Genomic DNA, 13,165 nt, shown 5'->3' on the forward strand with positions numbered 1-13,165 from the left:
AGAAGACGGCCGAACTATCGGCTACGGTACGAGACCTGGTTCACCCTCGGTTAGCCTCGCACTCCGGCCGTTCTGCCAGAGGATGGGACGAACGGCGCGGAAGCTTCAAACGCCCAGCTGCACCGTCCGCTCCACGGAGCCGGCCTCCCGCTTCGGCTCCGCATCAGCGGGACCAGCGAGATGGCGGGCAACGGTTCCGGCGGGGCCAGCAGACGCCGTCTTGGCAGTCCCAGGTGCACGAGCCTCGCCGAAAGCAGCCACGGAAGTGACTCTTTGGGGGGAATGTGTGTGTACATGATTGTAATGATGTTGATGTTGGTTTTGAAATAAAACCCAAAACATGTCACTCAAAGAGCACAATCCTACAGTCCTCCGCAGAATCCTCTGCCGAGTTCTCACACATGTTCCCCACACCAAGCACTGCTGCACGCATACATGTTCCTGCAGGCAGTCATAATATACGGCCAACCGTAAGGGTGCGCTCCATTTGCGCTCCGGCCCCAGCATCCGGCCGGGCCCAACTCTCCCAGCTCTCACTACATCGTCGGGTGGGGCGAGATGTCAGGTCGCTGTCTCGACCACGCGCGGCGGCACAGTGCGCGGCTTCATCCGCGGGCACTCTGTCGCCCCCGTGCACAGGCTCGGCTCCCACTCGTCCTTCACTCTCGGACTCCATGCTCCGCGGTGCGGACCAGCCTGTTCCAGCTGTTTCGCACTCGCCCTTTCGAGCGCAGCCCTCCATGGGTCGCCCCCAGTTCTCTGGTACGGGCGACGGCGGTAAGGGCACATGCACAACCCTCAGTCGTTGCTCACGTGACCGCGCACACGTGTCCACTTTCGGAACGCGCGCACGAGTGGCGCCGCCTTTGTATCATGAGCAAATGGATTTCAGACACCATTCATTGCGGTCACACACTTCATTTTCAGGTCACTCCACCTCCCTTCAACGGGATCGTGGAGACGACGTTCACATCGCAAGTACAGTCTCAGGCCCTAGAGCTGGAGTTGCGGGAACTTCTGTCCAAGGACGCTATTTCACGAGTCCCTCGCGGACAAGAGCTCTCGGGCTTCTACTCCCGCTACTTCATAGTACCGAAGAAGTCGGGAGGAATGAGACCGATTCTCGACCTGTCCCTGTTCAACTGCTCCATAGCAGTAATGCATTTCCGCATGTTAACGATGAGACAAGTCCTGGAATATGTGCGCCCCGGGGATTGGTTCACGTCAGTCGACCTGAAAGACGCATACTTCCACATACCAGTAATTCCAAATCACCGGAAGTTTCTGCGTTTTTCGTTCAAGGGAGTTCAATATCAGTTCAATCGCCTCCCTTTCGGCTACTCGCTAGCCCCGCGCACCTTCTCCAAATGTCTGGAGACCGCGCTGCAGCCACTGCGCACGGAGGGAATGAGGGTTTTGTTTTACTTGGACGATCTTCTCCTGTGCGCTCGGTCCAAGGACGAGGCGTCACGGCAAACCAGGAGGTTGACAGAGCATCTGTCGACCCTGGGGTTTTCTATAAACTGGGAAAAGAGCTCCGTTCTTCCATCCCAGTCGATTGTGTATCTCGGGGTGGAGTTGGACGCCTCCCTAATGAGAGCACGTTTGTCGCCTGCAAGAGCGGCAGATCTCTCCACGGTGATCTCCCGTGTACAACCCCGCAAGATCGTGAGAGCCCTGTTAGTCATGAAACTCCTGGGCATGATGTCCGTAGCCCATTCGGTGGTGCCGCTAGGCTTGCTGCACACGAGGCGCTTGCAACGTTGGTTCACCCGCCTCCGGGTGCACCTGATACGTCAGAAGAGACGTATGTTGAGGATTCCCCCTTCAGTGGGCGGGGACCTCGCTCACTGGGGGAACCCCTGCATCCTCTCACGCGGGGTTCCCATCGGACGTCCTGCGTCACACGTATCTGTGTTTACGGATGCGTCACTGTCGGGGTGGGGGGGCACGTGCTTGTCCCATACGGTGGCAGATCGTTGGCCCTCCCACACGCACGAGCACATAAATGTGTTGGAGCTTATGACAGTGAGGAATGTGATCAGACACTTTGCTGCCCTTCTCGAGGGCCGTCATGTCGAAGTTCACACAGACAACCAGGTGGCGGCAGCCTACATAAATCGCCAAGGGGGAGTTCGATCCCTCCCTCTGTTGCGTGTCGCCACAGATTTACTGTGTTGGACACATGTCCACCTGCTGTCCATCAGAGCCATCTACATTCCGGGGGTCCTGAATGTAGCGGCAGACATCCTGTCGAGAGGGGGACCCCGTGACTCCGACTGGCGTCTGCATCCCGCACTGATATCACAGATCTGGATCAGGTTCGGGGAACCGTCTGTGGATCTGTTTGCGGCTCGCGAAAACGCTCAGTGTCGCCTGTGGTTTTCCCTGAGTCCCCGGGACGGACCTCCGCTCGGGGCGGACGCCTTCTCACACCAGCCCTAGCCTCGAGCGCTCCTTTATGCGTTTCCACCATAGACTGTACATATACTGGACAATTCGATTCCATAGGCTTCAATAACACGTTATCTGTCCATAATGGGAGGTGTCCACCACCGCCATTTTGACCGTGTCACAGGTTCCGTCCAGCCCAGACAATTCCATAAAAGGGAAGAGAGGAGGCGCTGAGGGTGTGGCTGTAAGGCTGGGCTCGAGTGACGACACCCAGGCGAACTAGCTACGAGCTAACCTGAAGCTAACCCTGGCTAACCCAAAGCTAAAGCGGAGGTGGGAGCCGAGCTAACGGATGTAGCCACCTAGCTTCAACCCAACCGGAGCTAACTGGAACACCCATCGACCTGAACCTCACACGGAGTTTAGGTGGAGGTTTTCTGCGCCTGTTCGTGAGAAGTACCTGTATTAAAAAAGTTTTAAATCGGTAAGTTTATAATTTATTTCCGTAATGAATACATTTTGCTTTGAGCAAGTTTTCAGTACAGTTTTTTTCGGCGCTATCACTCCTGAGTCGCACCAGCCATTAAATGTATCATGAAGAAGAGAAAATATATTTAAGTCGTATTTTGGGGGGACATTTTATTATCTTTCTTACAAAATCCGAGACCAAGCGTTTCACATTGCAACACAAGCACCGGTAACCATAACAGAATGAACAGCCAGCAGAGGAGAGGATGGCGGTGTTTCAAACCCTCCCGGCCGGCGTGTAGAGCTCATTCCTGGGCTGGAGCCGGCCCTCAGCACCCCGCCACAGGCTCTAACAGATGCTGGCGGTGTTTCATATATTTCCAAAACGTAATACTTGTTTGTATCTTGTACAGCCAGCTAGCCTTTATTCTGGACTCAGTACAATTTACCAAAAGTAAAGAGACATTATACAGATGAAGTAAGCACAAGATAACTTACTGGAAGACACAGAGTTATCATCAGAACCAGAACAAGAGCCTGATAACAGTCATGTGAAAATAACAGTTAAAAAGTATGTATGTATAATAGAAATAAAAATATATTAGAATTAGTGTAACTCACTGTGATCCAAACAATAAATCAGCCATAGCTGATTAGTAAATATGACATGAGGTTTGGGAGTTTTTAAGTTTCATTCTTTTATTAAATTTTTTTTCCTCCATAGCCATTTGGATCATTGGGGACAGCTGAGTGAGGCGTGGTGCCCAGAGAGCTGCAGAGACAACCTTGGCCTCCCTGACGTCTGTGTCTCCTGGTTCGGTTGGGGCGGACCATCGACATACATACATGTGCCGACACTGTGCCCTGTTTTATAAAATGTAGTGTTAAAAATAAATGTTTTTGCTCAATTACTGGAATTTCTTTGGTTAAGACAAAAGTGAGGAATAATCATTTACAAGTTATTTGTACAACAGGCCCATTTTAAATCCCAACAGTTTCTTAGCAGACAATAGAAATGTGTTCTTTACTAACTTTACTTGGTTTGAAAATCTTACTAAAATAAACTTGAGTGCCGTATTGCAAAACCCAATCATACTTGTTATGTAAACATTAGCTTTGAAGATATTTTTTACAGATATATATTTGTGTGCAACAAAAACCAAACTTAAATAATTTGTCATTCTTTATTGAAAAACAACAAAATACAGGTATACAGAAGTGTGGGAAAATGATAATGTGAAAGTATTGCACTATAAATGAAGTGAGATGAGATGAAGGTGGACGCCAGCGGGCTGGACGCCGGACGAGGAAACCTGGAGACGGATCGCTCAGACAGGAAGGGAAGAGCTTCCTCTTACCTTGATGGAATTAAAGTTAGCCGTCGTCTGAACGCCCAACCGTACGGTCTGAGGTCAAAGGTCACAGGAAACACACACCAGTCAGCAGTCATACAGATGCATAAAGATAACTGTAGCCATGGCAACCAGCTGACATGTCCCCACTTTCACCAGCACCTGGTGCCTGCCGGGTCACCTGAATTCCTGTGTGATGTCAGCACGGTCGGCCGTGACTGCTGCCATCAGAGGTGACCTCTGATCAGCTGAATGAACTCACCTTCCAGGGTGACGCCGTGTTAAGAGTCGGCTTCATCCTGTAAACAAACAAACAAACAAATGATTGGTAACAAAAACACCACGTCTGGTTCTGGTTGAGGCGGAGGACAACATGCACCTTTCCAGGAGCAGAACCCAGATGTTCTTGTTGCTACAAACAGAGACGAGCAGAGTTAACAAACCAGGAAGTGAGAGGGACCAGCTGCTGCAGACAGGTGACGCTCACCTGAGCCTGAACCATAGGAGCCTCCTCAGCCATCAGACCTTCTGACTCCAGTTCAGATGCCACCTTGTTGATGTCCCTCAGGCGGGACTCGTTGGCCTTCAGGTCCTGCAGGACAAAAGCACCTGCTGATTATCTTGTTGCTGTCGGGTTAACAGGTCTGGTGTTAGAACGTGGTGGATAAGAATGTTCTGACGGGCCGAGGGCTCTGAACTCACCCTGCAGGACTGGGCCTGCTCCTTCAGGGCCTGGATGCTGCTGCCATAAGCCGACAGGTCCGACATCAGGGCCTCGTGCTTCTTCAGGAGAGCCTGTGGAGCAGAACATCAGAACCTTCAGCTCGTCTGACACAAGTGGAGCTTTCTCGCAGCGATGGTCCAATCGGATCCGCCACTGTAAAACAAACCCTGCTCAGTTCACCGCAGACGCAGCTCTGCGGGTGTTTAGTGGAAAAGCGTGAGCCTTCTGCCGGCTGCCACGTGTCATGGCTGCTCTGCAGCGGGAACACACATCACAGCTTGTAAACCGTTTGAAATAAGAGCGCCGGGAACACGTTTGTCATCACTTCCTGTGCGAGGCCAGCACTTCTACCCCTAACCCATGAGACGCTCAAACGAGCAACGATGTCTGGTAGACAACCGAAGGAAATGACAAATACAGAAACACTAATTATGAAGGACTGGAAAGAGAGCAAAGAAAAGCGATTGGAGTTTCTCAGGAAGGGACTTCCATACCTCGGCCAAGTCCTCGTCTTTCCCTTAGTCTGGACTTCCAACGATGGGCTCCTTCTCCCTCATCCAGGACTCGGCCTCATTAGCATCCGCAAAGTACTGCTGGGCCTGCAGAGAGTCCTCCAGGTCCTGCCTCCTCTGGGACGCCTTGGCCTTTAGCGTGTCCCAACGTCCATGAAGCTCTGACAGCTTAGTCTTCACCTCCTCACCAGCGAAGTGACCTGGACCCAAAAAAAGTGAGCCAGAACCTGCAGACACCTCAGAAACATGTCAGGACCAGACCTGCTCTACCTTCTTCCACCATGGTCTCTCCTTTCTGGGTGACAGCCTTGATGCGAGGTTCATGACCTGTGATCTCAGCCTGCAGAGCCTGGTGCTTCTTCAACAGGTTCTGGACACCAATCAGGTCCTTCCCTGAGGACACATGTTAGAGTTCAGCATTATGCAGTAGACAGACCAGTTTAACCCAGGGGTTTCTTTCTTCTACAATCTGCTCTTTAACTGTATTATTTCCTGCTATTTCAGCTGTTAACTTTATTTTTTCTCCAAGTGTTTTTCTCCCCAGAAGAAGCTACAACGATGTTCTGCTGAGCTGTGGTGGCCTCATGGAGGGGGCCATCGGCTAGCACACTGCTGCTAACCACTTAAACATTCTCCCTCTCCTGATAGTAACATTTTACTTTCTTTGATGTTGGATGTGCTAATACTAGTTTACCCGTTTAATTATAGATTCACTAGGATAAATACAATAAAGTTTATCTCTTGCCAAATAGAATATTTACTGTGGCGAGCCCGTGAAGAGGTGTAGGAGAATGCGACAAATTTGTCTGTTAAAAAGTCTGTTATGTACAAAAAACACAATATCATCACACTATTTTGGACCGATACATGACGGTCAGGTCCAGCTTGGGGAGAAAATATGACACGTCTTTCAGGATGGACTTCATCTTTGGTAGCTGGCGAAGCCGGGAAAAGCAGGATCTAACCACCTGGCTAATGTGGGAGTCCATCCGCATCTCTGGGTCCAAAACCACCCCCAGGTTAGTGATGGTTGGCTTCACTAAGCTGCAAAAACAGGGTTGCAGGACAGGACTAACTGCAGTGGGAAAGGGAGGAACAAATATTCCAGTTATAAATATTAAATATTTGAACAAATAAATATTTGTTAAAAGGAAGAAACTGATGATGACTTTAAGATTAGAGGAATGTTCTAGAACGGGTCTGGAACCAACGATGGCCCTTTGTATCAAATTTGGATTAAAAAAATAGCTCATGATTTTATTTATGGATGGAATAAAAATACAGGTTGTAAGCATCTTCTCAGTATCTTCATGTTGCACGACTTTCCACAGCAGAAGGACACAAAAACTGCCAGAATTATGATTAGAAAGATTTACGTTTTAATCTCAGAATCCCAACTTTTCCCAGAATCTTCACATTATTCTATGAATTCAGAGAAAATATACATTTTTCAGAGGTCTCGCTCCCCTGTTGTGGATATTTCTCAAAATTCAACCATTTTTTCTTTTTAAAAGCTTTAGTAAGAGTTTGGACTCTAAACAAGTTTTACTTTGCAGACTGCTTGTCTAAACCTTCATCAGATCTGCTCATAATAAAACATTTGGGTTATATTTAATGCCCAGGAAGATGCTCTTCCTGGGCATTAAGTTATCAAAAACAGATAAAAGTATTTTTTACCATAATTTTAACTGCTATCAGCTGATAAAAATAATAAAAAACAGCCTGATCATTAAAGGGGTGTAAGTGAAACCGCGCGGATCACACAAACCATCATGCTGTCTATATGACTTTGAAAATATATAGTTTAATTACAGTTTGAGTTATTTGACATCTGTATAATGTTTATTATTTTGTTTTTTTCCCCTAAATGCCTAACGTTTTAGTTTTACATGAATATTAGTCATTCATCACAATACATAAAGTTACACATTTTAAATTTTAATAGGGGAAGACTGCAGGAGGGAGCGGTAAAATAAAGAAATCCCCAGCAAAAACAAGAAACTTTACGAGTCTGATGAAACCCGCTGGAGTTCCTTCAGCAGGCCTGGTGGCAGCTACAACGGCCCAGTGGCTGTGCTTTGTCAATGTTATCGAGCTCAGTCCGGCTCGGCCGTGAACGAGCCGAGGCGACATCCTGCTCTGCTTAAGAAGAGGTGTTATTTTCCGCTTCAGAAGAAGCGTCCGTGTTTTACGCTTTCTCAGAGACATGTCACGTTGCTAAGTTGTTAGCGCCGCGCGCTAACACGTCAATAGTGCAGCATAGCCTGCTGGAGGTTTTAAGGGTTCAGATGAAAACACCCTACCACTCAGGCTGCTTACACATCGATATTAAGTTGTCGCTGTTGCGCTCACGCCGTAATACAGTATAAGATGCGGTTAAAGTCAGACATGAAAAACTCCACGAGCGGTCAGACCGCGCAGCAGCTAGGCGCAGCAAGTAGGCGCCGGATCGGTCAGGCTGCCCGGCCTGACCGCTGGGGATTACCGGATGGAAGAATGGACACAGAAGTCTCCCTCTTAGCGCTCCGTCATATTTCAACCCATTTTTATCTTAAATGCACTGGGTTTTACCCTATTACCCATCTAAATATGCCCTATTAATTATTTTACCGTATTTTACATTTAAATTTCATGGTTAAACAGTACATGCTACATGTTAAACTGATAGTTAGCTAGCTACTTCGGTAAACTCAGCTAGTTTAAAGGTGGCAGTGACATAAAATACGAATATAGATTTTAACTTACCGAAAAAAATGAAGTGGAGACTCCTTGGACGCTCTATTAGTGCAATTAATACCACTGCAAGTCATTTTGTCCAACAATTGCACCAATAATATCCAAAGAAGAATACACAAACACAGAGACTCAAAATGCCGGAGCAGTTTCCAAGCCAGACCGAGGCTGTACTGAGGCCTTTCCACAGAGCTAGCTCTGTGGTCACGTGGGTCTGAGGCGGCGGTCACGTGTGTCGGATGCTCATTAATTATACAGAATTTTAGGCTTTCAATACACTTAAACAGAAGAGTTAGAAAAAAATTCACCCCCCTCAGAGTTGTCATGAGTATAAACTAGATAATTTAGACAAAAAACATGTTTTGGCACCAGGCTGTAAACATGTTTATTTCTGCTGTGAAATCGGCATTTTTAACATGGGAGTCAATGAGGATTTGCTCGCTTCTGGCACCAGCCCCCAGCGGATGAGGGTGGAACTGCAATTTTTCTTACTTCCGGGATGGGACCATTTTCTGAGCGGCATTGTGGGGGCTTGGTTTCCACCAGTCCCTCTGATTCCCCGTCTCTTAGACCGAATTCGGTCGGAACGGCTCTCGGTGATTCTGGTGGCTCCCAGGCGCTTGTCCGCGTCATGGTTTCCGGACCTGCAAGCGCTAGTGTCCGGCTCCCCGTGGAGGCTCCCGTGGAGGGTGGACGCCCTTCTCCAGGATGGAATAATCAAACATCCTCCGGAAATAGGCCAACGGTTGTGGGTCTGGCCGCTGAGCGGTCACGCTTAGAGGCTTCTGGGCTGCCGCATGATGTGGTCGCCACGATTCAGAGTGCGCGGGCGCCCTCTACCATTGCGTCTTACGCTGCTAAATGGGCAGCTTTCCAGAAATGGTGCACAGAGCGGAATGTTCAAGCGCTCTCCTGCCAGCTGGCGGATGTCCCATCGTTTCTGCAGATACTGATGGACAGGGGCCTCGCCTTCAGCACTATTAAAACATATGCTGCAGCTATCTCATCCTGTCACCAAGGGTTTGGAGATAGATCTGTTTTCAATCATCCCCTCACAAAACGTTTTCTAAAAGGTGTCAGGAGGAACAGACCTGTGTCCCGCCCGCTTTTTCCCCAGTGGGATCTAACGGTGGTTCTGCACGGCTTATCCAAAGCCCCATTTGAACCCTTGGACCAGGTCTCACTCAAGTTCCTGTCACTTAAAACTGCATTGCTGCTAGCGCTAGCATCAGTTAAGAGAGTGAGTGACCTGACCGCCCTTTCAGTGGCTCCCGCATGCCTCAGGATCCGGGAAGATGGCGGGTCTGCTGTTTTATGCCCCAATCCAGCCTTTGTGCCCAAAAGCATTAATGCTTCCTTCAAATCCAGGTCAATTTCATTGGCTGGACTTTTTCCTCCTCCCCATAATTCTGAGGAGGAAGTGGCTTCTCACCTTCTCTGCCCGGTGCGCGCGCTTGTACGGTATGTGTCACGCACTTCGGAGATTCGTCGTTCACAAAACCTGTTTGTGCACTACAGGGAGTCTTCCCTTGGTCAGGCGCTGTCGACCCAGCGTCTTTCGCACTGGCTGTGTGAAGCCATTTCCCTCGCTTACACGTCATCGGGGCAGGATTCCCCTGAGGCACTCAGGGCTCACTCAGCCAGGGGGATTTCCTCTTCGATGGCGCTCCACAGTGGTGTGTCGATGGAAGACATTTGTCAGGCTGCTTCATGGGCTTCATCCTGTTCCTTTACTCGTTATTATTTACGAGATGTGTCTTCAGGTTCCATCACTCGTTCAGTGCTTGGACCCCAGCAGGCTGAATGAATGCTTATGGCACCTCATTGGCCTTGCTGAGATGGATGTCATCCTCTCGTGGATGATGTTTTTTTAGTGAGGGCCCCTCTCTTATCGTGGCTGCCTCAGTCTTTAAGCCTGGTCTGAGGCTGAACGTCCCTCACTAAAGGAGATTGATTGGGTGTGTCCATTGGTTCTGTTAACCAGTGTGGCGTAAACCCATCCAGCTGCGCTTTTTTCCAATAGCAGCTCGCTTAAGGGCTAAGACTAGACGAAATAGAACGTTGGTTACGTATTGTAACCCCAGATTCTATGAGTCTAGTCGCAGCCCTTAAGCCACTTAGCCCCACTGGTTATGATGGAATAAGAGCCATTGGAGGCGAGCAGTGGGGTCACTGCGGTTATATACCACGAGGGGGCCCACTATTGGTGGGCGTACATTTAAGCTCTTCATGATTGGCTGATGTGGAGATCATCCTTCCAATAGCAGCTCGCTTAAGGGCTGCGACTAGACTCATAGAATCTGGGGTTACAATACGTAACCAACGTTGTGACGTGTTATGGGGTCTGGAGAGATGGGTTCCGGTCAGTTTAGGTTCGGGTTTAGGTTCTGGGTTTGTTAGGAGCTGAGCTGAGCTGAACTGAGCTGAGCGGCTGCAGATCTGCATTAAACAGAGCTCCAAAACATTTCTGATATTCAGGTGATGAGGCCAATGGGTTGAAACAAATTAACAAACCAGACTTTTCATTTCCTGTTATTTGTTGATATTATTTCATTGACATTTTTTAGGTTTTAAAGCTCACTTATTTTAGTTGTTAATTGAAAGATATTTTTAAAATTCTAATCGAACAAAAAATCAAAATGCACTACAATGCTTGCCTGGAACTGACATACTTCATCCAAAGTGCACCCTCCCCCATTTTTTATGCTTAGAACTGGCGGCCCTGAACTTAAGTCACTTTTCTGTAAAAATCCTGACTTAAACAGTAAGTACATTTTATTTATATAGCACAGTCATAAAATCATAATGATCTTAAAACAAAAAAAGATTAAAATCAGAAAAATAAAGTCATACAATTATAAAATACCATAAACCAAATGAAAGATGATTATACATTTAAGTAAAAAATAAGATAAAACAAAAAATTAAGGTAAAAGCAGCTTTAAATGAAGGGGTCTTTAGCTGTCCAGACTGTCAACACTACGTTAGGATAACTGGATCATTCCAAAGTCGAGGTGCAACAGTCTGGAAGGAACGATCACCTCGACTTTTATATCTGGTCTTTGGAACTTCTAGAAGGTTCTGGTGGGTGGACCTGAGGGCTCAGGTTGGTGCATAAGGCTTTAACAGTTCAGTAATATAGGGAAGAGCTTGACCATGTAGCGCATAGAAAGTTATAGTCAGGATTCTAAAATGAACTCTAAAGTTAACGGGTAACCAGTGCAGAGACATCAGAATAGGAGTGATGTGTGCTCTTCTGTTTGATCCAGTTAGGAGCCCCGCTCAATTAATGCTTCTTTTAAGACTTAGGCTAGTGTCAGACAATGTCCTAGTTTTAATGGAATTAAATAAATTTATTCATGAAAAACTGTAAATTATTAATAAAAGTGCACCTTTGGTGATGTGCTTTGACTTTATTTTGGATTATAGTTGCCAATGAAATTATGATAATGATAATACTTTGTAATTAAAAAAAAAAGAAAGGAATGAAAAAAAAAGTTTTTTAAGGTTATGGGCCGTTTACATGTGCCACCCTTGTCCATATTTGTGCCCCTACCTGATCACACCCAAATAATTTTCTAAACACACCCCTGCTACAGGGAAAATAAACTGAAACATCTTAAAAACTTTACCTCAGATCTTTCACATGTTGATATTTTGTCAGAGAAGTAGCTGAAGTTTGATGTATGTGTACGGTATGTAAAGTTTATGTCATTTAAAGACTCCAATCCAATACCAATATTTTCTGATATTACATTTTAATGCTGATACCGGCCAATGGTAGATCGCTAATATTGGAAATCCCTAGCTTCAAGTGTTAAAAACACCGTAGTGTTGCTTTAAAAATAGTTTGGTGAGAACTTCAAGTGTATGAACGAGGTGCCCACCTTACCTTGGAGAAATGTTTCAAACCTTTTGTACTCCTTCTAGATTTGAATGGGCCGTGGGCTATGTTGCTCTAAATTTTCTGGGACTATACTTTGGATGAGATTTTGTTGAAAAAAGAAATCATCATATTTTAGTTAATTTGGTAATCATTTGAGTTAATGCTTCTTATTAGATAGAGAACAAGATGCTTTATAAAATCATGTTCTAAATTATGAAACTAGAACTTTTACCATAAGTCTTTACAACCTCCCTTTAGGTTGTAGTTCCAGAGTGGTGTTTCAATTAGACAAGTTCAGAATGTATTCTCTTTAGTTTTGGGTCACCTACTCTCTCACTAATACTTTACCCAAAGGAAATTCAAGAGAACAACCAAAGCAGCAACATTTTATCCATCCACCTATCCTATGATGAGCTTTCTTTGACTCTGAGATGGTTCGACAGATGGATTATATCCTTGTTCTCCATGCCTCACTGGCAGCCACTCGGCAGAAGTGCTTGATAAATGCTTGTCAAAATGACTGCAGAGATTCTGGACCAACAAGTCTACTCTGAAGAATTGTTTCTGTTCCTGCACTGTCTCATGCTTTTATAAAGAACTGTCTTATGATGCCAAGGGAAAAGACAGTAAATATATACATTTTACCCTTTCCAATTTTTTAAATTATATTATTTTCTAAGAGGCGCTTGAGAAAACATGCTGACTAACTGCTCTGTGGAGACCTTGCATCAGGTTTTTGCTTGTGTGTTTCTTTGGGAGGTGATAATAAAGCAAGGTTGGGGGATTCTGTTGATGCAGAGCAGCTTAAGTTTAATTGCTTGTGGTGGCAGTCAAAGTCAATATATGGTCAATGGCCCGTACATACCACAGGTTCATTTCCCCATAATTACTCTACATGCGCCTGCCTGGTCAATGCATAAGTCTGTCATGATTAAAATAATACGAATGGCTTGGGCAAGGAGTTTGGCAGGAAAAAACGGTGAGCAAGTGCAAAAGAAATGAATAAACCAATACTGAAGACAACAGGATGAGATGGCTTGGAACTGGAACAGAATTAAGTATTGGCCTGGTGTGGGACTTCAACAAAACTTCTAAA

The 13,165-nt window shown here is 46.4% G+C and overlaps 1 protein-coding gene and 1 long non-coding RNA gene across 4 annotated transcripts; one reads left to right on the forward strand and one right to left on the reverse strand.

Annotated features, from left to right (window-relative positions):
- The first annotated feature begins 2,647 nt into the window (after positions 1-2,647).
- On the forward strand, positions 2,648-3,770 carry LOC139073089 (uncharacterized). The gene is made up of 2 exons (XR_011521888.1): positions 2,648-2,878; positions 3,587-3,770. It is a non-coding gene; the product is annotated as an uncharacterized lncRNA (long non-coding RNA).
- Positions 3,771-4,032: 262 nt separating this feature from the next.
- Positions 4,033-5,652, reverse strand: LOC139073088 (spectrin alpha chain, non-erythrocytic 1-like). Of its 3 annotated transcripts, XR_011521887.1 has the most exons (6): positions 5,433-5,652; positions 4,917-5,009; positions 4,702-4,806; positions 4,594-4,626; positions 4,477-4,513; positions 4,033-4,268 (listed from the first exon to the last, which is right to left on the reverse strand). XR_011521887.1 is itself a non-coding variant. In XM_070556061.1 (5 exons), exons 2-5 carry the CDS (start codon positions 4,980-4,982, stop codon positions 4,191-4,193), a joined length of 282 nt encoding a protein of 93 aa, XP_070412162.1. In that variant the 5' UTR covers positions 4,983-5,009; positions 5,433-5,652; the 3' UTR covers positions 4,033-4,190. The 3 variants fall into 3 exon arrangements, 1 of the variants encoding a protein (XP_070412162.1); XR_011521886.1 differs by having other exon boundaries at positions 4,594-4,806; XM_070556061.1 differs by lacking the exon at positions 4,477-4,513.
- Positions 5,653-13,165: the final 7,513 nt, after the last annotated feature.

This window comes from Nothobranchius furzeri, chromosome 11 (assembly GCF_043380555.1).
Source record: "Nothobranchius furzeri strain GRZ-AD chromosome 11, NfurGRZ-RIMD1, whole genome shotgun sequence".
Taxonomy (NCBI): domain Eukaryota; kingdom Metazoa; phylum Chordata; class Actinopteri; order Cyprinodontiformes; family Nothobranchiidae; genus Nothobranchius; species Nothobranchius furzeri.

Bases quoted from the DNA above. Each gene is read 5' to 3' on its own strand.
- LOC139073088 (XM_070556061.1), bottom strand. From the start codon at position 4,982: ATGTCGGACCTGTCGGCTTATGGCAGCAGCATCCAGGCCCTGAAGGAG. The intron at 4,807-4,916 runs GTGAGTTCAGAG...TTTGTCCTGCAG, and splicing joins AGCAGGCCCAGTCCTGCAGG to GACCTGAAGGCCAACGAGTC. The intron at 4,269-4,593 runs GTGCATGTTGTC...CTTTGACCTCAG, and splicing joins TGGGTTCTGCTCCTGGAAAG to ACCGTACGGTTGGGCGTTCA.